The 26635-nt window shown below is 46.6% G+C and overlaps 2 protein-coding genes, 1 long non-coding RNA gene and 1 other non-coding gene across 4 annotated transcripts; 2 read left to right on the top strand and 2 right to left on the bottom strand.

The window, feature by feature from the left end:
* The first annotated feature begins 1875 nt into the window (after positions 1 to 1875).
* Positions 1876 to 4780, top strand: LOC4336670 (cyclin-B2-1-like). Its single transcript, NM_001419803.1, has 10 exons — positions 1876 to 2118; positions 2211 to 2301; positions 2438 to 2497; positions 2586 to 2745; positions 2826 to 2948; positions 3174 to 3263; positions 3352 to 3573; positions 3805 to 3903; positions 3996 to 4174; positions 4291 to 4780. The coding sequence occupies exons 1-10, from the start codon at positions 2055 to 2057 to the stop codon at positions 4463 to 4465; spliced, it is 1263 nt and encodes a 420-aa protein (NP_001406732.1). The 5' UTR covers positions 1876 to 2054; the 3' UTR covers positions 4466 to 4780.
* Positions 4781 to 10185: 5405 nt separating this feature from the next.
* LOC107276413 (uncharacterized) lies at positions 10186 to 11393 on the top strand. Its single transcript, XR_010741192.1, has 2 exons — positions 10186 to 10364; positions 11099 to 11393. It is a non-coding gene; the product is annotated as an uncharacterized protein (transcript).
* A 9413-nt stretch (positions 11394 to 20806) lies between these two features.
* LOC112938760 (uncharacterized) lies at positions 20807 to 22014 on the bottom strand. Its single transcript, XR_003242049.2, has 2 exons — positions 21386 to 22014; positions 20807 to 21252 (listed from the first exon to the last, which is right to left on the bottom strand). It is a non-coding gene; the product is annotated as an uncharacterized lncRNA (long non-coding RNA).
* Positions 22015 to 23570: 1556 nt separating this feature from the next.
* Positions 23571 to 25999, bottom strand: LOC4336669 (uncharacterized). Its single transcript, XM_015778451.3, has 3 exons — positions 25925 to 25999; positions 25692 to 25769; positions 23571 to 25039 (listed from the first exon to the last, which is right to left on the bottom strand). Exon 3 carries the CDS (start codon positions 24465 to 24467, stop codon positions 23796 to 23798), a length of 672 nt encoding a protein of 223 aa, XP_015633937.1. The 5' UTR covers positions 24468 to 25039; positions 25692 to 25769; positions 25925 to 25999; the 3' UTR covers positions 23571 to 23795.
* Positions 26000 to 26635: the final 636 nt, after the last annotated feature.

The following is a 26635-nucleotide window of genomic DNA, read 5'->3' as shown; positions in this document are numbered from 1 at the left end:
ACTAATATGCGGCTCCTCTGACTGTCCTTCATAATGGATTTAATGGCAGATACATGCGGCTCCTCGCATCAAAAATTGTCAGGATTTCAAATCAACCAGTCCATGGATGGCAATCAGTCAAATTCGACAGGGACAGCGCAGCAGGTCACTGTCTGCCCCATTAATTTACTGACATATTACCTTCGTCCCAAAATAAGTGCAGCCATGAGTTTCCGCGTCTAATTTTGATCGTCCGTTTTATTTAAAAAAAATTTTATAATTAGCATTTTTGTTGTTATGAGATGATAAAACATGAATAGTACTTTAATCGTGACTTATGTTTTGAATTTTTTTTAAAAAAATCAAATAAGACGAACGGTTAAAGTTGGACGCAGAAAACCATAGTTGTACTTATTTTGGGATGGAGGAAGTAATCCCGAAACAGTGCAAGCTTGCCACAAGTACATATCATTTGTTAGTAGGAGTACCATTCTTTAGTATACTCACTTTCCAACGCTAATTCTCCTCTAAAACTAACTCTTGATGAATCATCTTTATCACGGCATGTCACCTAGTATAGCAATATACGAGTATCTATTATGATCAAAGTCAAATGAAAATATGAACCCGTAAATTTGAAGCACTTTCGAGTTTGGAGATGCATACTAACAATAATAAATATCTCAAGTACTCCCCTAGTTCAAAAATAAGTTTTTCTTTCGCATACCAATATTAAAAAAAACTAGAATACTTATGCGGTCATACCTTATCAAATCCTAATAAAACAATTTCTCGTTTTATCTATTCCTAATAATTATTCACTGCTTTTACAAAATTCAATATAATGAAAACTTAGAGTAAATTTCACAAAACTACAAATACTTTGGTCAAATTCTCACAAAACTACAGATTTAAGGAGATATATCACAAAACTACAGATTTAACACTAAATTTCTCAGAGAACTATAGATTTAAGGTGGAGTATCGCAAAACTACAGATTTATTAACAAAGTTATCACAAAACTATATATATTGGAATTTAAATCCTTAGCACTAGTGTTATATTTAAGTTATAAATGCATAAGTTTTGTGATTGAATTGACACTAAACCTGTAGTTTTGTGATAATTTTGTTACTAAATCTGTAGTTTTGCGATACTCCATTTTAAATCTGTAGTTCTCTGAGAAATTTAGTGCTAAATCTGTAGTTTTGTGATACATCTCCTTAAATCTGTAGTTTTGTGATAATTTGACCAAAGTATATGTAGTTTAGTGAAATTTACTCGAAAACTTATTTTAGGATAAATTTAAATGAGCTAAAGTAAACTTCCACTCGAACTCGCCTACTGGAGTGAAGCGGAGAGCTACTAGCAGCAGCACCGCGCCACTGGTCCAACTAGCCACCGCTGGTCCCCACGTCATCATCCACGTGCCGCTGGTTCGCCACGCTTCTCGAAACCAACCCTGGGCCCGCAGGTCAGCGTGACATCACCCCCACAAAGCCCACAAACCGAACGGACGCGACGCGATGCGGCCCGGGTCGGATGGCGCACCACCGGACCGACCGTGCGATTTTTGAAAGCACATGGGCGACGCAACCAAGCGCGGGGCGACCGTTACGACCGCGGGGCCGGCCCGATCTGTTCCCCCGATCCAATGGCTCCCATTCCGCGTGCGTCGGCGCGGGCGGCCCACTAGCCGTTGGCCCCCCTCTGTGTGTGCTCCGCTCCTTTCAAACCTCGCAGACAAACCCCCCCTCCTTTCTCGTACTAGTACGAACGCGTCGCCCATCCATCGCTGATTACCTTTTTTTCCCCCAAATTAAATCCAAAACCAAATCCAAACCAAAAACAGGTTACGATATTTAGTCAAATTTCCCCCAATTTCTCTCTCCCTCTTCGAATCCCAACGCAGTCAGAGAGGGAGACGTTGCTGGTGGTGTACGCCTCGTCGCTTTTATTAGACGCCGCCGCTGTGGTGGTGTTTACTTCGTTCGTTTGGATCCCACGCAGGCCATCGCCATGGGCGTCTCGGCTCTCCTCCGCCTGTAGATCGTGTGGATCGTGCTTACCTGCGATGGATAGGGCGAGCGAGAACCGGAGGCTGGCGGCGGTGGGGAAGCCCGTGCCGGGGATCGGAGGTGGGTCGGCGGCCGGCGGCGCGGGTTGTTCTTGGTTTGGATTTTGTCCCCGATTGCTGATCTGCTGATTCTTGCTCCCTGGGTTGGTGCAGAGATGGGGAACCGGAGGCCGCTCAGGGACATCAACAACCTCGTCGGGGCGCCGCCGCACCCGTCCGCGATCGCCAAGAAGCCGATGCTAGAGTAAACCACCGTCTCCCCCCGCGCCGAGAATCTCGGAGATCTCGTGAAAAAAGATAAAAAAGATCGTGTCTTTTTCTTCGCTGCTTCTTGGATCGAGATCCCAATCCTTTGTGGTCTGTTTTTTCGCTTTTGTCAGGAAGAGTGGGAAGGAAGAGCAGAAGCCTGCATTGGTGGTGAGCCACCGGCCTATGACGAGGTTAGGACGTGTGCGCCATTGCTGCCCGCTCTGATGTGTTTCTTGCAGCCTTGATCTGATGATGGTACGCTCGCTCTGAGTGATCCAGGAATTTCGCGGCCTCCTTGACGCGAAAAGAACAGCTTGACCATCAGGTTTCCGTGGCTGATGCAGCGGTCGTCTGCACTGATCCACAGAAGAACCCCATCCCCGATGGCACAGTTGACGACGATGTGGAATCGTGCGAATCGAACGACTATATTGCCGTGGTATGCATACTGTGTGATGATCAGTTGACTTGCTGTGTAAAACCGATGGTCTCTCTTACTGTTACATTTGGCACTTGTAGGATGAATGCAATGATACTGATGAGGATGAGTCCATGATGGACATTGACAGTGCCGACTCAGGGAATCCGCTTGCAGCAACCGAGTACGTCGAAGAGTTGTACAAGTTCTATAGAGAAAATGAGGTAATCTCTTGTCATTTCAGTGTCAGACATTGCATACCTTCTTTTTATCGTTTTGTTTGCGTAATCTTGAATTGATTGCTATAGATTGTGTAATACGTGAATATGTTTGTATAAGCAAAATTTGTCATTCCATAGAAAATAAATAAGTTAGATTGACATCCTCAAATTAGACTGATACTTCAGGCAACAGTCTTAACTACATTGCAAACATGGGGCTTTACGCAGGAAATGAGTTGTGTGCAGCCTGATTACATGTCCAGTCAAGGAGACATAAATGAAAAGATGAGAGCAATTCTGATTGATTGGCTCATTGAGGTAGAGAAGCATATGCAGACCCAGAACCATTCTTATCTTTTAGTAGATTCAATCTTTGAATTTGATATCTTATTTGGTGTCTTGCCAGGTCCATCACAAGTTTGAGCTGATGGATGAGACTCTCTTTCTTACTGTTAACATAGTAGACAGATTCTTGGAAAAACAAGTTGTGCCAAGGAAGAAGTTGCAGCTAGTTGGAGTGACAGCTATGCTCCTTGCTTGCAAATATGAGGAAGTCGCAGTCCCTGTCGTCGAGGATCTAGTGCTAATTTCTGACCGGGCTTATACAAAAGGACAAATTCTGGAAATGGTATTTCGTTCAATACAGTATGCACTTACATTGACTTCATGACCAATGCTACAAATCCTTAGATATCCAAATAGACCAATGCTTCTATGACATCCAAATTAATATCTCTGTTTACATCCTTTTTTATTATCTCTTCATATTTGTGTGTGCTTGCATATTGTCCTCTTTTATTTTAGAGTGCCATGGCCTGTTGGCAGTCGTACTAAACAAGTAAATCTCCTCATTGAGTAGGAAAAGTTGATCCTAAACACACTCCAGTTCAACATGTCTGTACCAACACCTTACGTTTTTATGAGACGGTTTCTGAAGGCAGCTCAGTCTGACAAGCAGGTGATTTATCCTAACATTACAAAATCAGTGTTTTTCATCACTTGAATAACAAAGCTCCCAACAGCCAATATAATGCATGTTGTCAATCACAGCTACAGCTACTTTCCTTTTTCATTCTGGAGCTCTCCCTGGTGGAATACCAAATGCTCAAGTACCGACCTTCGCTTCTTGCTGCTGCTGCAGTTTACACAGCACAATGTGCTCTCACTCGTTGCCAGCAGTGGACAAAGACCTGCGAACTACATAGTAGATATACCGGAGAGCAGCTTCTGTAAGTAGCACTTCGCCTTCGCATTCCCTGCCTGCGTTTACAAGCATTTATGTCTTCAGATGTATGGTGATCATACTTGAGCTGATCATATTTCTTTCTCTTGTTCTCCTTTTCAGTGAGTGTTCTAGGATGATGGTAGATTTCCACCAGAAGGCGGGAGCAGGCAAGCTCACCGGCGTGCACCGGAAATACAGTACGTTCAAGTTTGGGTGTGCAGCCAAAACGGAGCCTGCTCTCTTCTTGCTTGAGTCAGGAGCAGGAGGTTACAACCTTCAGAAGCAGCCTTGTTGAATGAATCTATTCCCCTGGATAGATTTTTTTAACTTAGCTTCAGAACAACTACAGCAAGCATGTTGATGCTTCACAAAAGTGCAGCAGATTTACCTTACTACAGCTCTTTTGTGGTAATGTAAACTTGGTGTGAATGATGGATAATCTGGGTGGTGGTCAGTCCTTCAGTTATACTGGGGGGCTAATAAATGATTCAGGCATTCAGCCTATGTAAGCTGAATCTCTTGTAAATCTACATGTGTTCAAGTAGCATGAAGAAAATAACTTGCATGTTGAGACTTTCAGATTCCTCTTAAAAAAAAATGAAAATTCCAATTGGTGCGTTCAGTATGTTGTACTCCCTCAGCCCAAAAAAAAACCAACCTAGATACCTCATAGTACAACGAATCTAGATAAAGCACTGTCCAGATTCATTATACTAGAAATGTTCATTTGCTTTTTTTTGAGATGGAGGGAGTATTGAGTTGCTGCCTGATTATTCAGGCACTAAAATCTGCCTCACCTGTGCATCTCATATTCTTGCTTCTCTCTAACTTTGTGTCACTGACATGTGGGCCGTCTATTAAGCGGGCCCACATGTCAGTGACTCGGTGACTGCTGATGGGTCCCACAGAAAGAATCCGTGTGGCTCCACTTCTTCTCCCCCAATTCATCGCCTCCCGGCTCCCGCCTCGGCGCCTCCCTCTCCTCCTCCTCCTCGGCTACCTCGCAACGCGGCGGCAATCTTCTCGCTAGGGTTTGCGCCATCTCTCCCCTTCTCCCGCCGCGAGTCCCACCCCCCCCCATCCCCCACCCCCGACCGCATCCGCTCGGCGTGCTTCATGCGACGATCATGGCTGCTGCGGCAGAGCACCCTGCGCCGGCTTCGGCGGTGTCTGCGGAGGAGGCCGCTACCGATGCGCCGCCGCCGATGTCGCTGCTCATGTTTTTGCTCGACGGAGAGGGTGGCGCCGTTGAGGTGGGGCGGTTTGGCCTCTCCCACCCGCCGTCTCCTCTGCTGCCTCACCGAGCCCATGCCAGCGCCATCGGTACGGATGAAGCAGAGGATGCTAATCCCGGCAAGGAAGCGGCGGTTTATCTCCTGCTGCTTGAAGGTGCCGACGTCAGGGGTATCGCTCGTCTCCCCTCCCTTGAGGAGGGAAGACCAGCGGGTGGAGCGGTGGGCGATGATGCGGCGGAGAGGGGAGGTGAGACGTGGGAGAAGGCGGAAGCGGAAATTGGAGAGGAGGAGGGCGCAATGTCGCGTGAAGATGAGATGCTGGAGACGTCGGAGGAGAAGGAGGAGGAGGAGATTTCCGGGAGTAGCGACGAAACGGAAGAGGAAGAGGGACATGGGCACAAGTATTATTCAGTACAGATACGGATGTGGCCAGGAATTCCGCGTGTTGTGCTATCTGTTTTCGGTAGGAATAAGATCAAATAATTACTGAAAAAAAAACTGAAAGTTCTTTTGTGTTTCAATCTCTCTTCTTTTGTCTTGTAACTTTTGCAAGGCGATGGCTGTTGGGAATTCACAAAAGGATATCGTGTGAAGTGGCTACAGCAGAATGAGAAGGAGGGAGTGCTAAAAACCATTGCAATTGCACCTGAAATTGATGATGACAGAACTCAGGTTTGGACCATAAATGGAATTCCTAAAGATTAAACGTATTATTTCTTGAATTATAGAAATTGAAATTTATTTCAGGTCTCCGCCATTTGGTCTCAGGACTCTATTTCTATTTTACAATTCGAAGGTCCCTTGGTAAATAGTTGTATTTACTAATTAATTGCTTCGCTGTTGGAAGGTAATTTTTTAGTATTATGTTTATGTCCTTTCACTTTTTCTTGTAGGAATTCTCAGACGATCTCAAGAAGCTAATATGTGCTAAAATTAGTGCAAATGACTATAGAGTCATTAAGCTGTTGGGTGAGCAATTTGTATGCATTTTCATAAATTATTGAATTAAAAAGTTTCACAACCATTCTCAGAAAGAAATTTGTAACAGGTGGAGGTTCAACAAGCAAAGTCTTTCAATGTGTGGCTCGTGACAGTGTGTGTCAACATCATGATATCCCTGAAGTTCACTATGCAATGAAAATTATGCAAATCACAGAAAACTTTGATGATATGGACGCAATCAACAATAAAGAGCCTAGGTTTGTGGCTTTCCCCTCAGGATGGATCTTTTTCAAAGTTCAAACATGCTTATCAAGTCTATTGTGACTGCTTATGTGTTTACAGGGAAGTGAAAATCATGTCTTGTCTAAAAGCCCCATGTGTAGTTAGTTTCTACCAGGTAAATTATAAGTTCGTAACAAAAATGTCTTTCGCATATATGTTGCAAAGTTGCAATTGGAAACCTATGAATGATCTGACTGTACTTATTTGCATTAGGCTTGGATCACTGATGATGACCCATATTTTAGTGAGAATCTATCATGTTCGACTGAGAATGATCAATCCTGTTCCACCGAAGATGATCTGTCAAGTTCCAGTGAGGATAAATATGTGATCATTCTAATGGAGCATTGTCTCAGGTATGAAACATGTTACAGGGTTTAGAACAACTAGGAAGGTGGCCCGCGCGTATGCGCGGGCACATATATTATTGAAAGGTAAGATTTTTATTGTTTGTTAAAAAAATTATCACATAGATTAAGGGCAAACTAAAGTTCGGATACTGTTATTTTGTAATAATTTAAGGGTTCTATTTTTTTGTTAAGGTATCTTAAAAGTCCATTCGCAAGCTTTTGAGTGGGAGATGGATTAAGTACTTACGACTTTTGAATCATATTTTTTTCTTAAGTAAATAGATTAAATCGTCTCGTGAAGGTGCATGATATAGTAAGAAAGGGAGGGAAGCATATTCATGGAGAAAAAGAAGAAAGGGAAAAATAAAAAAAAAGGGTGGGGAAGCGTAGGTACCCACGTACGTAGGTGCGTACCAAAGGTGGAGAGGTGGGACCTCGTAGTATTTAGTTTGTTCTAAGATCAATTTAATCTAATGGTTTATAATATTGGACCCATCGATTCAAGTGAAAATCAAGTAATAGATACTTTGCTTTTTTTCTTAGAATTTCTAATATTTTCTCTAATTTATTAGAGCACCACGTGACATCTTGAGGGCATTTTAAGAAATTTTAGTGGACTTACCACATGTAATTAGAATATTAAGATGTAATATATATATGTATGGGATGTATGTTCATATTCGTTTTAGCTTCGTCCATGTTTATATACATGTAGAGAAAAATTAAATATGTTGCTAGCAAGCCATTAGTTGTTTAATTAATAGCAATTAATTTTGACACCTATTTACAATTGGTCATAGTTGTTCTAACAGATTTATCTTACGACTTTGATTATGCGTTGATCACCAATTTACTTATCACCATGACTCGCATGAAAAAAATATGTACTTTAGGGGATAGGACAACTGAAATTGATGAATTATCTGATTTATGTGATAGCTATTTGAGATTATAAACGAATGAATTGACTTCTGAAAAGTTAAAAAGTTGTTTAAGAAAAGCACCATTTAGTAACTTGGAAAGCGTGGAGCGTGCAAACGAAAATTCAAAAGATGGAATCAGGGAAAAAATAGGGCCTTAAACTCCCTTATAACACTCTTATCCTAGTAAGAGTTCTGTTGATATTCGTTAATATTGTGCTCACAATTATAACATAATGATTTCTTTCAACTGTACGAACAAATAATACAAAATGCAAATACAACATAACACAATACATTATAATTATTATTTAATCAACTCTCGATTTCAGCTTAAACAGAGTTAAGTGTTCCACGGTACTTAATTCTTCTCTCGCTACATCACATCTTTAATTTTATTTTCATGCTATTAACAACAACGGTAGCGCTGCAGCGGTCGTGATCACCCAAGATGCCTCAAACACGACACTCTGTCACATGTGCGAAAGGCAAAGGTGCAGATATGCATTGTGGAGTGGGCCAAAAAGAGAACTTTAGACATTATTAACAATAGATCCGATGATTTAAATAATGGGTCCACCGGTTTTAGTGTAAATGTAACTTAGTTAATATATATGTATATATATATATATATATATATATATATATATATATATATATATATATATATATATATATATATATATATATATATATATATATATATATATATATATATATATATATATATATATATATATATATTAAATTGTTAATTTAATGGGTACACAACATTATGGTGATGGTGTAGATTTTATTTTAAAACACTGAATTATTTGAGAATAATAATCCAAAGTAATAAAAAATAGATCCGATGATTTAAATAATGGGTCTATCTGTTTAAGTACATGTATATATTAGTTAATATAGATCTTAAATTGTTTATTTGATAGGTACACAATATAATATTGTGTAAGCTTTATTTTAAAATAGTGCATTATATGAAAATAATAGTATTTAGTAAATTATCTTACATTATTGATTTTAGAGCTAATTAACATATAATATGGTGTAAATTTTATTTTCAAAGTCTGCATAGCTAATTTAGTTACCTGTGTTTATAAAGAGTTATATGATGGTATTTTCTTTTTTTCTAAATTATTATTATTTAAACAAATATATATCAGATTGTATAAATGGAAAAAAGAAGAAAAAAAGGAAAAAAATGGAGGGAGGCGTACGAACAACAGGTCCACATGCATGTACGTACGTGACCTATACCTATGCACGCGGGAGAAAAAGGAGAGGTGGGACCCATATTATTTGGTTTGTTTTAAGATCAATTTTATCTAACGGTGTATAATATTGGACCCACTAATTTAAGTGAAAATCAAGGGTAGATGTTTTGCTTTTTTCTTAGAATTTCTAGGATTTTCTCTAATTTATTAGAGCGCCACGTGGCAACTTGAGAGCGTTTGTAGGAAGTTTAATGGACTTTTAGTATATAATAGATAGAAGATAGATGGGTTCACAATTTAGCCATACAACTTTCGCACTTGATGCTTTGCATGCTTGTGTGTGATAACCTGAATATCACTCTCATTTGCATGTGTTAAACCAATGACATGAAATTGAAACTATTCTGCAGGACCCTTAGGAATGATCTTCGTTTTGGACCACGTGAAATAAATACAGAAGAGTCATGGATGCTTTTTGAAGAAATAACAAGAGCTGTCCAGTGTATTCACCATGAGGGCATTGTACATAGGGACTTAAAGCCAAGCAATATTTTCTTTGGATCAAATGGTTTAGTGAAAATCGCTGATTTTGGCCATGCTTGTTGGGCAACAAATAAGATTGATGAATTGAAAGGAACTCCAGACCGTGGTACTCCAATGTATAGTGCCCCCGAGCTGAAGGAAGGACAACATGTTACTGAAAAGGTATGCGTATGGACAAACTGTTCAGTTATGACAGTTTTATTCACATGCAATACCTACTCCCTCCATACTCATAAAGTAAGTCGTTTAGGACAATGTTTAAGTCAAACCTTAGGAATATAAATCATGAATAACTCTTAAGTTGTTGAGTTTGAAAATGTAAAAATTATATGTATAGATTTGTCTTGAAAAATACTTTCATAAAAGTATACATATATCACTTTTCAATAAATATTTTTATAGAAATAAGAAGTCAAAGTTGTGTTTTGGAGACCGTGTCGCTGTCCTAAACGACTTCCTTTACGAGTATGGAGGGAGTACCTAATAACTCAGGTTATCCCTTTTCAGACTGACATATTCAGTATAGGTGTTATATTTTTCGAGTTGTTCTACCCTTTCAAAACTGGACATGAGCAACGTGATGTTTTGACAAACTTGAGAAAAGGTATACATCCAGCGGACTGGAAGTGGAGTGGTGACAGTGTACTGCTGAAGAAATTGACAGCTCTAATTCCTTCCAATCGCCCATCAACAGATGAGATATTGGTAAATACACTAATCTGAACTTTATTATCATTCTACATTTTTTATAGAAGTACCATAGGAGAGCTTTTGTCGTTGAAAGGAAGGAGTGCCCTTACTTTATACCAACTAAAAGAAAATAATACCCGGTATGTGATAGTACAACTAGTAAAGAAAAGTAACTGTAGAATGATCAAACTGTAATCTACATTTTGGAGTAAACTTGTGGATGATTCTGATAAGGGTTTTTAGGTGGCTTACGAAAGATATTGCTTTGTCACTTGTGAAACGACCCTCTATCGAGATGAGCACAGATGTTAAATGTAATAAACAGGCTATTCTGTCTTAGAGACTTTTCATAAGGGAAATATAACTAACATGGAGCTATGTTCCATAATTGCTGGTCTTAGCTGTCATAAGAAATGCTTTAATCCATCGAACACATTTCTTAGTGAATCCTATTAACTTTTTAGCACCATACCAACCAGCATATCACAATCCATGAAGGCATTTTTTTTTGTTTAAATCCAGTTTGAGATGAATCACTAGAGACACTTGCATCTTGTATTCTAAAGTATGTCTAACGTTGTTGGTCGAAGTGCCGTATAGCATTTTGTAGCTAGCCAATACTACTGTAATCATCCATCTTCTAACAGCCTTTTAGATTTTAGTTCATATAATGCTTTATAATGGTGTTACTCCACATTAATAGCAAAATATGCTCAAGGTTGGTGTTTTGGTTTGTTCTTTTATTTCAGAAATATATTGCCCAAAGGCGCTCATCCAATTGATGATCCAACTTTGCCTTTTGAGGAGAGTATGTCCTAGCTGGTGTGTGCTCCAACTTCAAAGGAATTTGACTGACAAGTGTGCCCCAAAAATTGAACATCTGAATTTCACAGTTACACTATGTATATAGCACTGTAACTAGGAGCTTCGCTGAGCACACTTATTGTTCTTGTTAGTGCCTTTTCATGGACGATATATACTCAATATTTCCAGCTGATTGTTACTGAAAATATTACAGAAATGTTGTGATTCAACGTTTTGCCATGTATGGCAGTCTTTTAGCTCCTTTTCTTGGTATGCCATTGGTTTTCTTTTTTCGCCGGGCCGGCAAAGATGCCGGCCAAAGTATATTAAGATAGGGCAAAGAAAGTACATTACTGGTTACAAGCAGGGCCACATCCCTTTTAAGAGAGGCAGGAAAGCCGCCGCTCAAAGGAGATGAGGGGCAAACACACAAACACACAAACAACCTCTCCCAGCAGAGCTACAACAAGCCTTCTCACGGAGGAGGGATCAAACCCGCCGCCAGCCACGTTTCCCATTCATCCTTGATCGTCGCGAACAGACAGGCCGGCGAGGAGGCTCGGCCATCGAACACGCGAGCGTTCCGTTCCTTCCAGATCAGCCAAGTCACCAAAATCACGCCCGCATCAAAGGTTTTCCTCTCCCTCTTGGTAACCACCTTGCGCGCGGCACACCACCAAGTGGGCAAGTCATCATCCGGTACTGCATGAAGGAAGCCAATCCTGCCCCTCACCAGCCCCCAAACTTCACGAGAGAAGGCGCAGTTAAGGAAGATGTGGGTGCAAGATTCGATATCTTTGGAGCAAAGATGGCAGATTGGAGCCAGATGCCATCCACGCCGTTGCAAGTTATCAGCCGTAAGGCAGGCATTCTTCATGGCGCAGAACATAAAGAATTTGCAGCGTTCCGGCGCGCGTGACTTCCAAATAATCTTGCCCAACAAACATCGAGTACGACCAGCGAATAGCAAATAGTAGGCTGATTTGACAGAGAAGGTTCCGTTCTTCGCCGGCCACCAAACCGCCGTGTCAGCCACCTCGGGCTCAAGCTGTATCGAGGAAAGTAGGTCCCAAAGGGCAAAGAAATCCAGGTAAGCCTGAATGGATAGCCCGCCCCTGATATCCTTCACCCAAGCGTTGTCTCGCAACCCCTCTGCCACCGTCCTCGACTTGCAATGGACGAAGGAGAAGAGAACAGGGAAGCGTGCGGATAGGGGGCCGCCGTCTGGGAGCCAATTGTCCAACCAGAGGGACGACCCCTCCCCATTACCGAGGCGCATCCTGAAACCAGCCATGAAGCAGTGATTGACTCTCTTGTCCATCGGCGGTGCCATGTTCACCCAAGGCCGGAGCGGCTGATCTCGGCAAACCCACGGCCAGCGCGTGCGCAGAGCAACACCCATGAGACGGAGGTCCTTAATGCCGAGGCCGCCATTCTCAAAAGGCAAGCAGAGTTTGTCCTATGCCACAAGGCTGCAAGTCCCGGCTGCGTTCTCATCGCCTTTCCAAAGGAATCCCCTACACTTCCGTTCGATCTCCTTGATCGCCCACGACGGTAACTCAAGCACAGACATAAAATAGAGAGGGAGGGTCATCAACATGTGCTTGATGATGGCAAGGCAGGCATCAGGCCCCAGGAGCTTTGGTTTCCAGCCGGCAAGGTTCTTACCAAGTCGGTCCATCAATGGTTGAATGTCTGCTTTGACCGGCTTGCGCACCGATAGAGGGAGACCGAGGTATTTAATGGGGAGTTGTCTAACCGGGCAACCAAGCACGTCAGCCACCTCATCGATTTGCTCTTGGGAGCAATGAATTGGAGTGATGGAGCTCTTCGAGTAATTGGAGACCAGACCGGTTGCCGCACCCATCATGCTGAGCAGACAGCGAATAGAGGCGGCATCCATGGATGAGGGATGGAAGAAGATGATGGCGTCATCTGCGTAGAGCGAAGTCCGCAAGGGAAGCACACCACCGGTCAGCGGGCTCAAGGCACCTCTACACACAGCGGTGTTACACAGGGCAGCGAAGGTCTCCATCACCAGATCGAAGAGCAGCGGCGACAGCGGGTCACCCTGCCGCAAACCCCTGGCCAGGCGGATCCTATGCGTGTCCTGACCGTTGATGCAGACCGTGGTAGAGGAGGAACCCAACAGCACGGCGATGCAATCTCTCCACTTGGACCCGAAACCCAGATGGCGAAGCAGCTCAATCAGGAATTCCCACGAAACCGAGTCGAAAGCTTTCGCAATGTCAAGCTTAAGCAGGACAGCAGGGCATTTTGCACGATGAATCTTCCGTACCACACCTTGCACATACAAGAAGTTTTCCTGAATTCTTCTGGATTTGATGAACGCCGACTGAGCGGGGCCAACAAGTTCATTCATGCGAGCAGCCAGACGAGTAGCGAGAACCTTAGTGAAGAGCTTGATGAAGCTGTGGATGAGGCTAATGGGCCTATAGTCTGCCAGCTGCGTCGGATCGTCTTTCTTGGGGAGTAGGATGATGGATGCAGTGTTCAGGAGATGAAGATGCTGCGAATTAGCGTTGAACACTAGGTTGAGGGCTGCTACCACATCATCCTTCACAATATTCTAGCATCTTCTATAGAAGGCTGCGCCGAAACCGTCCGGTCCCGGAGCCCTGTCCACGGGCATCTCTAACATCACCTTCTTTGCTTCATCTTCTGTGATCTCCACCTCGAGCTCCAATAAATCGAGAGAGGGCAGACCCAGGCGGCCTAGATCAAGAGCCGCAGACGGAGGCGACGGTGAACCCATGATGCTGCAGAAGTAGTCATGGGCCATATCCAGCTTGTCTTCCTGTGTTACACCCCAAACTCCACCGTGCTGAATCATAGGGATTGTCTTCTTTCTACGTCGTGCATTGATCTTCAAGTGGAAGAATTGGGAGGCCGTCCCGCTATGCTTTAGGTACCGCAGACGTGCCCGCTGTCGCAGACGGATGCGCTCGAGCGAGGCGAGTGCGAGGCACCTCCCCTTGAGTATCGCACGGAGGGAGCGCTCCTCCGGGGACAACTGGCGAGAATCCATTGCCCTGTCCAACTGAAGAATCACTTCATGTGCCACAGCGAGCTGCAAGCGCAGCTCACAAATGCGATGTGCTCCCCATGGTTTAAGTGCCGTCGCCGTAGCCTTGAGCTTAAAGTGAAGAGAACTGAAGGCATTTGAGCCTGCCGGGGCCGATTCCCAGGCAGCCCGAACAATCTCGTCGAAACCATCCAGGTGCAGCCAGAACGCCTCAAATTTGAATCTTCGCGGCCTGTGGACCATTGCATCACAAGCCAAAAGAAGAGGACAATGATCCGAAGCCGACGAGCTGAGAGCTTGCAGGTGCGCATCCCGGAAAAAGTCCTCCCACTCCGCATTCACCAGGACTTTGTCGATCTTGGTAAGAGTCGGTGACTCTTGTTCGCTGCTCCAAGTGAAGCGACGGCCGAACAGATAAAGCTCCCTGAGCTCCAGCAGGTTCAGCAAACATCTGAACCGGTTGATCATGCGTCTGTCAACATTCTGGTTGTTCTTATCTGATTCCGCCGCCAGGAGATTAAAATCCCCCACGATGCACCATGCTCCCTGGACATGATGCTGACCCACGGTCGTCAGTTCATTAAGGAACTGCACCTTTTGCTCAGGTGCTTGCGGCCCATAGACATTAGTCAATGTCCACACAGCCCCCCTTCCAAGTTGGTCACACTCAGCGTGAGTGACCAAGTTCCCTTGTGCAGGCAGCTCACAGCAAAACGATCGGCGCGCCAAGAAATGAACAGACCACCTCTGGAACCATCAGACGGGATGAACTCAAAATTATCCAACAAAGAGCCACAAGATTGCACTACAAGCTGCCTATCCAGCGCAGCCAACTTCGACTCTTGACAACAGAAAATGGAAGCACCAGACGATCTCACCACCCCTGCTACGAGAGACCTCTTACTGGGGTTATTCAGCCCCCTTACATTCCAAACTAACAGAGAGCAAGACATTAGAAACAGAGGAAGAGGCTACAACAATTAAGGAACAGGCGCGACATCAGAAGACCTCCACTCCCTGTGAAGCTGACACCTTGACGCAGCAGAGCGCAGCCAAGGCCTGGATGTGGGACGGCACCAGCGGCGTCTTAAAGAGCTCCAGGTACTTGAGGATATCTGTTTCTTCCACCTTGTTCTCATCGTCAACCACGCCGAGTTTCTTCATGAGCACACGCTGCGCCTTCGAGGCCGAGTGCTGGTGACGCCCACCGTTCATGGCAGCCAGCCTCTCACTACGCCTAGGAGTTTGTGTGTACGGCTCCATCCGCCGCGACCTGCGCACCGGCGTCGGGGGTGGAAACTTGCCGAGGATCGCGCCTGGCAGGGGCACCATCAGATCACCGAGCGAGGTGACAATCTCCCCCGCCAGCAGATCAGGAACAGGGCGGGAGGCATCCTGCAACGCGCCCTGTACCGGAGAAGCCACAGCCTGCGTGGCAAGCGGCGGGCTCCCAGAAGCAGCCCGACGAGTAGGCCACTTGCGGCCCGTAGTCGGACGGAGGTGGCGACGACAGTACACCAGAGCTGGGCTGGAGATGTGCACCTCGGGCCAGGGCCCAAGGCCTAAAATGCCTTGCGACGCCCCCTCACACAGAGGCGCCAATTCTCGTGCCCCAGGGGAGTTGAAACCCGTATTCGCGCGTTCATCCTCATCAACCGGCGCCGTAGCCTGGGGAGGTTGTGGCGACATTAATGCCGCTGAGCACGGCAAATCTTGGGCGGGCGCATCAAAAGATAGCTGCCTGGCAAGCCCCTTCTGCCTCAGCTCACTTACAGGTGGGGTCACACCCAGACGCGCTGGTGCTGAAGCAGGGCTGGTTAATGAGCCTGGCCCCACCCCAACTAGCTGCATGGTGATCACCGCCTCACCTGGAGACGTGTGCACGGACGTAGCACCCATGGCGGAGGTCGAAGCCTGGTTTCCGGCCGACGGAAGCACTTGGGCGGTCGCAGCCTGAGAGATTGGCGCCGAGCAGCCAGGCGCTGGCCCCACACCTTCGGACAGTGACGGCGGGGAGAATTGCGGCCCCTGAAGGAAGTCAGACGGCCCCAGAACAGCGGCCGCAACAGCCTGCCCGACGTCCGGCGTCCGACCTCCGACCGGAGAAGGGGGAGCTACCTGCCCGACGCTCAACGAAGCGAGCGGCGGGGAGATATCCTCCGACCCCAAAAGGACGTCAGGTGACCCCAGAACGGCGGCCACAGCAGCTGCCTGGGAAGGAACGTCCTGTGCAATGTCCGACGCCGCTAGAGGCTGTGCAGCCGCCAGCCCGTCCACCGACGGCACGGAATGCTGAACGGGGGCAGGCAGCACCAGAGGCGGCGCCTGCTGGGCGGACGTAGGCAGCACCAGGGGGACAACAGGCGCCGGCTCCGCATGCTGCACCCCCACCTCGAGGAGCAGCTGTCGCTGGAGGCCACCCGCCGTCCCCGCACTCGAGCCCGCGAAACCGTGGCCGCCACCCAACAGCTGGCCCGGGCCAGAGCCGTCGATCCTGCCGAGGAATGCGTTGTAAGTGCGCCTGCGAGGGGCCTCGCGATCGTCGAGGAAAGGGTCATAGGACGGACTGTCCGGCAGCTGCCGGACGGGGTCGACCACCTCTCTGAGATGCAGGAGGAGATCGAAGGTGAGACACTTCTTCTCCGTGGGCGGGGCCGGGGGAGACTGTGACACGAGCAGCTCGAACATGTCAGGATCATCAGTCGCAGGCGGCATCCACCATTCTTGCATCGGCTCGGGGATGTCAAGGATGAACTCCTTCGGGATTTTGGACGGGTCGGCCGACCAGGCCAACACCTCCAACATACACGCATCAACTGGATCGAACAGCTCGATGAACTGACAATCAATCTTGTTGAGGAGCTGCTTGACAGCCTCAATCTCCATGGCGTGGGCTGGGAGGCCCTCCACAGCCAGCTTGACGACGAAAAGAAGCTTGGAGGTTCGGGCGTGGACCGCGCGATGCCAGCGCTTGAAGGACCCCAGAGCCCCCCCCCCCCCCCCCCCCCCCCGCGTTGAAGCGCCCCGACCACGCGAGCATGCCCGAGCAGTCCTCTTCTCGCCGGAACGAGAGGAGGAAGTCCGACGGCCTGGAGACCTCGACGCAGACATCCCCAGGGGGGACCCCACAGAGACCGCTCAGCGCGGCGACCATCGTCGCCGGCGAGACCTCCTTTCTCCCCGAGAGCACCGAGGCAACCAGGGAACGCCCCCTCAGACGCTGCTCTATCGCCGACATGCCGGGGGTCCAAGAAAGGACGCCGTGGCCGCCTTGCGGGCGCAGGAGCGGGTCGCCGGCACCCAAGCCCTCCTCCATCGGCTTGGCGCAAGCAGGCTTCACTGGAGCTGACGCGGGCTTGGTTGGAGATGGCGCTGAGATTGCAGGAGCAGGAGAAGCTGCGCGCACAAGAGGCGTGGCCGACGAGCGCTCGGAGGCGGCCGCCTTGCTGCTGGCCTGAGCAGAGTGCGCCTAGGGAGCAGACACAGAGAAACCAGAAGATGGCTGTCGGAGGGGCGCTGCCGGCGCCGCAGCAGGGACCTTCCGCGGCGGGGTGGCGTCGAGGTCAACGTAGCAGTTACGCTCGAGGTGGCCAGGGAACCAACAACGGTAGCACCTTGGATGTTCGCTGCAGGCGGCTTTAAGATGGTCCAAACCTAGGCAACGGAAGCACCTGCCAAGGAGCCAACGGGGGATAGGGCGTCGCTCCGGGGGAGTAAATGCGGTGGTTGTCCGGCCGGCAGCAGGAGCGACTTTACTCCTGCGCTTCACCACACGCCAACCCGCGTCCAGCTCCTCCTGCGACAAGGACGGACGAGAGGCCGGCGGGGCCCTGGCGACATCAGCCCAGGAGGGGGCAGGGTCAACGGGGGCTTTTCCTGGCCGACGGCCGTCGGAGCGAGCGGCCGCCGGGCGAGGTGGTGGGTAGGTGGGCGACGAGGCTCTCACACTCTCTCTCATCTTTTCGCCATTGGTTTTCTGCAAAGACACTCTTTTTGAAACGGAGTGAGTACTTCGGAAGTAAAATATGTGACTTCATGCGTAAGAGGATTAAAGTAGACAAATTACAATATTTCTGAGATTAAAGTAGATTATTCCATTACATATTTGGTGTGATCCAAACCTCGGATGGAAAGGGGTTATAGCCTTTTTACGTACACAGAGGGGGAAACATGTCATAGGTCCTACCGCCTCCCCATCCATGACAAATATAAAGGAGATCACATGTGCTTCTCATCAAAGGAGCAGAAAAATAGATGCAACGAGGCCTTAGCCCCGAGAAATTCTTGGTGCGCAAACATGCCGAGTGATTCAACCCGAGAAATATCACATGTTCTTTTAGGGCATTGTTGATTTTGATTTTGGTGATACCTTCTTGCTCCCATCAGGATGAACCTCGCGAACTTGGAGTCTCGTACCATTCTTCACTTGACCTCGCGAAATTGCACGCACTTGCAACAGGTAACCCCACGGAGTAGACACCAGGTGCCTTGTAAGAAGTCCAGGTAAATATTGCATTTTGGAAACAATAACCTCCTTCGTTGGTCCGTTCGGTCCTTCAAGATCCATTTCTCCACTATCCCCAGAACTGTCACAATGTAGAATGCCCCCATTGTGGTACACGCAATCGGCATACCGATCTTTCCCGTTAACATCCAGAGTTGAAGCCACCTGCCAATTGCTTCCTCCTGGCCTAACAAAAGAAACCCAGTCCATATCACGATGGATGATCATAACAGCGTGGTCGGCATGTTCGGATGGACTGCGAGACAGCACCGCCTTCTGGTAGAACCATGTTGCCATGTGCTCCGCATCATAAACCCGGTCTCCAGCGAAACGATACGTTTTCGCATCCCCCCTCGACGCGAGCGAAATCGGTGATCGGCGGCAGAGGCATCGCGCGCGAGGTGAACGGGTTGCAGAGGACCAGATTGGCGAGCTCATTTACGAGGATCAGCCAGCCATGGGAGGCTCCGCAGCATGCCACAAAGCATCCATGGGGAAAACTCACATCGTAGGACTTGTGGGCATCGAGGAGATGGTGGAAGCTGCAGGTCATGGCTGAACCGACCTTAACCTGATGGGCTTCTCTCTGTTCGAGGAGATGAGCCCAAGACATGAGCAATGGCGTGGATGAACACGGGACACTGGCGATTGCGGCGGCCGAGCGCCATGACGTGCAGACGGCTGCAAAAACCAGGGCTTGGGGGAGCTCAAGGCGTTGCAGGATGACGAGGATATCGGTCGGAAGGTCCGACCAGCTCGGGGTCAGATAGGGTCCTGCCATATTGTTTTTAGTTACTACTAGTGTGTGCTTATCTAGGAGAAAAAACATAAAAAGAAATTATACAAATGCACTACTACTCGGATTCAAAATTCTAATGCCTTACGATTTACGACTCAAACTATTGGCATGTTTAAAGAACTAGCCAAGAGTTATTTTAAGATCTATTTTTTAGCAAAAAAAATAACCTTTCAAAAAAAATGGTCCTAAATTGTTTGGATCCAAGGGTTATTTTAAAAGCTATTTGGCCTTTATGTACTTTCATATGGAGAGAGATAAAGAGAAAAGACACTTTTTAGTGGGCCCCACCTAAAATAGCCCTAATTAGCACTCCTTAGGTGTGATAGTTTTTTTTTTTAGGTTATTTCCAGATAGCCCTCAAATAGCCCACCCTTTTGGATTTTTTTAGGCTATTTGGACTATTTGAGGGAAGGCTAAAAAATATCCCTTGGATCCAAACAGAACCTATGTTTCCATGTATGTGTTCAAACATTCGATGTGATGTGTGAAAAGTTTTTTGTTTTGGGAACTAAATAACCCAAAATAAAAAACTTTTCACCCATCATATCAGATATTTGGACATATGCATGGAGTATTAAATATGAAAAAAAAAATTAATTAGACAGTTTGCGTGTAAATTGCGAGACAAATCTTTTAAGCCTAATTACGTCATAATTTGATAATGTAGTGCTACAGTAAATATTTGCTAATGACAGATTAATTAGGCTTAATAAACTCGTCTCGCAATTTCTTGGCGGAATCTGTAATTTGTTTTGTTATTAAACTACTTCAAATGTGTGTCTATATATCCGATGTGACAACCAAACCTAATTTTTCCCCCAACTAAACAAGGCCTCATTTTTCAATTCCTTTGCCCAATGTTCCTCCGCAAATTGAGCATTGCTCCGTAGTCAAACTTTTGCAGATCGTACTCCTGTGGAAATGCCCTCTGCATATTAAGGCCATGTTTAAATCCCACCCCAAAATGTTTCACCCTGTCACATTGAACTTTTGAACACCTGTATAAAGTATTAAATATAAGCTAAAAAATAACTAATTGCACATATTACGACTAACTTGTGAGACGAATCTTTTAAGCCTAATTGCTCCATGATTTGACAATATGGTGCTATAGTAAACATTTGGTAATGATGAATTAATTAGGCTTAATAAATTCGTTTCGCAGTTTACAGACAAATTCTGTAATTTATTTTGTTATTAGACTTTATTTAATACTTTAAATATATGTCCGTATATCTGATGTGACACGTCCAAATTTTACAGCCCTGGATCTAAATACCCCCTAACTAAAAGGCCTTATTAATTTTCCCAATTTTTTTCAAAAACATCACATCGAATCTTTGAACACATATATAGAGCATTAAATATAGATAAAAATAAGAGTAAAATGCACCAGCGGTCCTTAAACTTGTCAGGAGGTTTCACTTAGGTCCATGAACTTGCAAAGCGTACATCGAGATCTCTAAACTTGGTTTATTGTATCATCTCGGTCTAAAGCTGCGTTTGACCGTGATTTTGCCTACGTGGCACGCCCCGTGAACGATGACATGGAATTTTTATATTTTTTTCTTCCTTCTTCCTTCTTTTTTTCTCTCTTCTCCTTTTTTTTTTTCTTCCGTGCTTCCGCCGGTCAACACGGCGGTGCCCTAGCCCATCAATTCCGAGTCCACACTGGCGCGCTGGCAGCTCCGCCTCCTCGCCACCAGCGAGCCCATCCAACACCTCGGCTGCTCGTCGTTGTCCACCGCCACTCCATCAGCGCAAACAACAGCAGCAACAAGTCAGATCCAGTGCCTAAATCCAAGCAGCAGCAAGCAACCAATCCAAAATCCAAAAATCCAACAAGGCAGCATGAGAAGTAGCAGCCGCAGACATCAACCTACCTCACCCTCGGCTCGTCGTAGTCGCACGCTGCGGATCTGCTCGCTGCGCGGTCCGGCTGCTCCCTGGTCACGCCATCAGTGCCAGCGTCCGCCCGTTGCCGATTTCCTCGCCGTCTTCAAGCTTGTTGCAGCCGGCCGTTGTCTTCGTCCATCACTGCCGCTGGCCGTCTTCGCTAATCTCCTTCCCCGCCGAGCTCAGCGGCCTCTCCTTCTCTGTCGACCTGAGCTGAGGGCCTTGGCGGCGTGCTGCTGGCTCCACCGCTGGTTGACCCGGAGCCACGGGGCAGGATGGGAGCGTGGGCGACGCCCAAGGCGACGCGTGGCCGGAGATCGGCGGTGGGCGGCGGAGCTTGGGCTCGCGGTGACGGGGGAGGAGTACGGCAGTGCCGTGAGCAGCGAGCCTGCGTGCGGGCGGCGCCGGAGGTGGCGAGCGGTGAGTGGGAAGCGCGCGCGCAGGCGGCATCGAGGGCGGCAAGCTGCGAGTGCGCGAGGCCCTTCTGCGCCGCCTTTATCCTTCCCCAGTTGCCTCCGTCCTCCTCCCCCAGTCACCGCCCTTCTCCCCCCATCGCCGCCGCTGTCCTCCCCCCCATCAACGCCGCCGTCTTCCTCCCTGCGTGCTTGCCGCCGTCGCGCGCTCGCCTCCAGCACGGCTGCTCGGCAAAACCGCGGCAGTGGCGGCGCCCATGGCGTGCGGTGGCTCGGTTGCGCAGGAGAAAAAAAAAGAGAAGGGAGAAAAAAAAGGAAAAAGGGAGAAAGAATTACATGTCATCGTCCACGTGGCATGCCACGTAGGCAAGACCACGGTAAAACGCGGGTTTGGACCGAGATGATACAATAAACCAAGTTTAGAGACCTCGATGGGCGCTTTGCAAGTTTGTGGACCTGAGTGAAACCTCTGACAAGTTTAAGGACCGCTGGTGTATTCTACTCTAAAAATAAAAACTAGTTGGACAGTTAGGGGGAAATCACGAAACGGATCTTTTGAGCCTAATTAGTCCATGATTAGCCATAAGTGTTACAGTAACCTACATATGCTCATGATGAATTAATTAGGCTCAAAAGATTCGTCTCGCGGTTTCCAGGTGAGTTATGAAATTAGTTTTTTCATTCGTGTCCGAAAACCCCTTCCGACATTTGGTCAAACATTCGATGTGACACCCACAAATTTTCTTCTCGTGAACCAAACAAAGACTAAATGGGAGTAAGATTGAACAAGGGACAGAATATTGAAAAACTACGGCAGCCTTAGTAAAATCAAAGATCTTGCGACTGTACATTGCTCAAAGGAACATTTCGTTGTTGTGGCAGCATTTCCAGCAGATGATTCAGGTAACAACGATAAACATGGATCACCCGATCGCCGACAGCGAGCTACAAATAGTCGAGTGTGCGTAAGTGGTTACCACTTACCAAAGACGGATTGAATGGGCACAATCGCGATTAACGAAAAAAATGATTAAATCAATCAATCAATACATTTATTGCTATTTGTTAGTCCTATTTACCAACTTATTTATTGAATTATTCAAATAAATTATTTGTTATCTGCTTTAAGAAATACTATGTTTTCTTAAAAATTTTCTTATGATGTGGAATATTGCTTAGGCCAATTATTTAAAGTTATTTGTTGAATTTATTTATATATAAAAACATTTAATTTATCCCTATAATTGAGTAGATAATTCATGATAATAATATACTCAATAATCTAAATCACGCTGCGTGCCTCATTAGTCATTACAACAAGAAATAAAATAATTGCGATCAATGTCAAGCTATAGTTACAACAAAAACTAGCATGAAGCGCACATATGGCAAAATTTCCACAGGCAAACAATATATAACAATAACATTGATAAGTTCAGTACAAGTCAATGTAAGCACACGGCAATGATCCGTTCCAGGCTTCCTGCGAACTTCTAAAAGGCGGCAAAACAATATATAAGTTCGCTGGGACTTACCAATGAGGGGGGTGGTTCTATGCGTTGATTCTCCGGATCAACATGTATGAAGCCTATCATTCTGGAGTTTATTCATCCAAATCCGCTTACGAGACCTTTGTTGGGACCATTAGGTTTGCTTCTTAGAGAAGAATTTGAAAGAGTTGGGCACCTCTGAAGTGCCATTTTTTTACATGGTTGGCAATCTACAATCGTTGTTGAACAGTGGACCGGCTTACAGAACATGGGCTACAACACTCGGATGCTTATAACATTGATAAGTTCAGTACAAGTCATTGTAAGCACACGACAATGATCTGTTCCAGGCTTCCAGCGAACTTCTAAAAGGCGGCAAAACAATATATATAACAATAACATTGATAAGTTAAGTACAAGTCAATGTAAGCACACGGCAGCAATGATCCGTTCCACGCTTCCAGCAAACTTCTAAAAGGCTATGTGGTACTCTTTCAAAGGCCGGGGCTGGGGGTGATCCAAACTTCAGAAATAGGGAGATAGGTCGAATACCCACGCTCACAAGAAGGGAAAACATCCTCAAATATCTGATTTTGCAAGTCGTAAATCCCTACACCTTTCCAACCTTCCCGCCTAGAAGGAAAATGATCATCGTTACACAAGCAAGGTGTTGTGAAGTAGACACAGCTGGACCTAAGCTCTGGAAAATCCCTGATGGGCAAACACACCGAATGATTTTGTCCAACAAATATCGCATGCTCCCGAAGGGCTGCTGCTGCAACCGCAGATCTTAATCTTACCAATCTGTTATTTTCAACCTCAATCTTGCATAGCCGTAGCTCAAGTCTTTTAGTACGATGAACACGTCGAGAAAACTTTATTTGCAAAAGATCACCCCATGGTGTTGACACTAGGAATCTGAGGAAAACTAAAGGGTTTTCCGTGTTCCTTTCGGTGAAAAAAATCTCCTTTCTTGGTTCACATGGATTATCAAGATCCAACATCTCAAGAACGCCATACATAGTCAGGGTGTAGAACCTGCCTTTGTGGTAGACGCAATCAGCGTATCGGTCGCCGCTACCTTGGGTTATAGTTGAAGCCAATCGCCAGCGACCTTCTATTGCACTTGCAAACGAGACCCGATTAGCAGAGCTGTGGATGATCATCACGACATAGTCACCACCTAGAGAAGGAGCACATGACAGCACAAGCTTCTAGTAGAACCAGACACCAAGGAATTTTGCATCACTTTCCTTGTGCTTTCCAAGGCGATATCTCACAATGCTTCCTTCACTGTCATAGACTGCCTCCACACACCCTAGATCAGTGATCGGCGGAAGAGGGATTGTGGTAAAGGTAAATGGGTTGTAAAGCAAAAGATTAGAGAGATTATCAGCAGCAGCAAGCCAACCATGAGATGCACCAACCCAAGCCACTTGTGGCAAATTAACCTCATAAGTCTTGTGGCCATTGACAAGGTCGTGGAATTCACATCCCATAGGGCACTGCCATTTGCAATTGTTGAGCAAGACATCATATTCCAGTTCATGTGGAGGCTTGTCAGACCAGGACATTAGCCATGGTGTGCAAGAACGAGGAACACCTGCAGCTATGGCAGCACAGCACCATGACTTGCAGACATCGGCTACAGCAAGGGCTTCTGGGAGCTCAAGGCTATGCAAGATGCGGTGAAGGAGATCAACTGGGAGGTCTGACCAATGGCCACTTGAACAAGGATCTGATCATTGTAAACATCAATTGCTATTTGCTTTATAATGCATTAGAGAGCAATTTATATACATGCATCAAATAAATAAATCGGTGTACAACAGAAGAGCCCTTTTCCGATGATTTTTTTGTAGTAAAGCAAATATAAGTTCTTCTTTGGAAGCCAAACTTAATATAACTTGGAGAAAGAAACCCAATACAGACGCCACCACAAGCTTGGAAATAATTCCATTTCATGAAAGAAAAAAAGATACAGGTAACCCAAAATTTGAAGCTAAATTTAGACTGTTGCTTGGAGATTGAAGTGGATCAAGGTTCAAAAACCTCCTGGATAGGGAAATGAATGCATCGAAATGATTACCAGGTGAAGGCCAAATCTTTCAGATCCGGAGAGACGACTAAACGCAAAGATCAAATACTGATTGAGAACACGTTTACTGTAATCCTATTCACGTGATGCAACTGAGCGAAAAATCACAGTAGAAAATAGGCATTCCTGTTATACCCTGTTAGTTTCTTTTAAAAATCACATCTTTGTACCAAAAGCGAAACAAATAAATCTGCCTTATCTTATTCACTGTATTTCTTGAACTTTCAAAGGTAAAGAAGCGCATGCTTTGTATCCAGGGGTTGAGACTAAGGGCAAGTTTAGGCAGCGTTACCTGTAGCGGGCGGTTTGGAGAAACCCTCACCGGATCCAGGGGGAGGATAAGCTGGAGAGGTCGCCATGCCGTTCTGTGCTGCTCACAATCCCAATTTAAAAGGTAATAATGGGGGAAAGAGACCTAATTAGCTAAATCCGAATCCACAAGGGAGGCGGATAAGAAGAATCGATGTCGAAAGGGAGTTGGAAACATGGAAGCAGCGGCGGACGGGAGGGCGAGAAATCACTCACCGTGGAGGGCGCCGGAATGGTCGTCGTCGTCGAGACGTCGACGAGGTGGTTGCCCTCGCTGGTCGCAGCCGCCACGGTAGCTGCTGCTGCGTGGGCCGGGGACATTGGGCAAACCGCCGCCCACCAATTCTCTCTATGGGCCGGGCCCACCTGGTGTTTCCTCCATGGAAAAAGTACACCGAAGGTCCCTTAACTTGTCATCGAGATAAAAAAACATCCTCGAACCGCAAAACCAAATATACGGGATCACTTAACTATACAAAACTGGTCACAATAGGTTCCTCGGCGGTTTTGATCCCGGTTTTATCCTACGTGGCGGCTAAGTCAGCATGGGACCCACGTGGGTCCCACATATCAGGGTAATCCACGTCAGCCTCATCTCTCTCTCTCTTTCCCCTCTTCTCTCCCTTCCTCATCTCTCTCTCACACTTATCTGCAAGGTAGCCGGGGTGAGGCAGGAGATGAGGAGGGTGGCGCCGCAGTGGGGAAGCATGGCGGAGGCGCGGGGAGGCCGGCAAGCTCCTCCCAAGTACAAATCCGGCGCCGGCATCGGCTTGGCGGTGGTGGCGAGGCAGGAGGAATGTGGCGAGGATAGCGACGCCATGAGGGCGCTCGAGGACCAGTGCCACGACGGTGGGGAGGTGCGGGGAGGCCGGCGTCGGCGTCGGCTTGTCGGTGGCGGCGAGGCGGGAGGAACGTGTTGGCGTCGGT

This window comes from Oryza sativa, chromosome 4 (assembly GCF_034140825.1).
Source record: "Oryza sativa Japonica Group chromosome 4, ASM3414082v1".
NCBI lineage: Eukaryota > Viridiplantae > Streptophyta > Magnoliopsida > Poales > Poaceae > Oryza > Oryza sativa.
The sequence above is the reverse complement of the archived record's forward strand: the minus strand, read 5'-3'. Positions and strand labels throughout refer to the sequence as shown.

What these genes read in the sequence shown, in the direction of transcription:
- LOC4336670 (NM_001419803.1), top strand. Translation starts at nt 2,055, where the DNA reads ATGGATAGGGCGAGCGAGAACCGGAGGCTGGCGGCGGTGGGGAAGCCC. An exon ending in GCCAAGAAGCCGATGCTAGA is followed by an intron (nt 2,302 to 2,437) that starts GTAAACCACCGT and finishes CGCTTTTGTCAG; the next exon opens with GAAGAGTGGGAAGGAAGAGC. An exon ending in AAGGACAAATTCTGGAAATG is followed by an intron (nt 3,574 to 3,804) that starts GTATTTCGTTCA and finishes CTCATTGAGTAG; the next exon opens with GAAAAGTTGATCCTAAACAC.
- LOC4336669 (XM_015778451.3), bottom strand. Translation starts at nt 24,467, where the DNA reads ATGATCATCCACAGCTCTGCTAATCGGGTCTCGTTTGCAAGTGCAATA.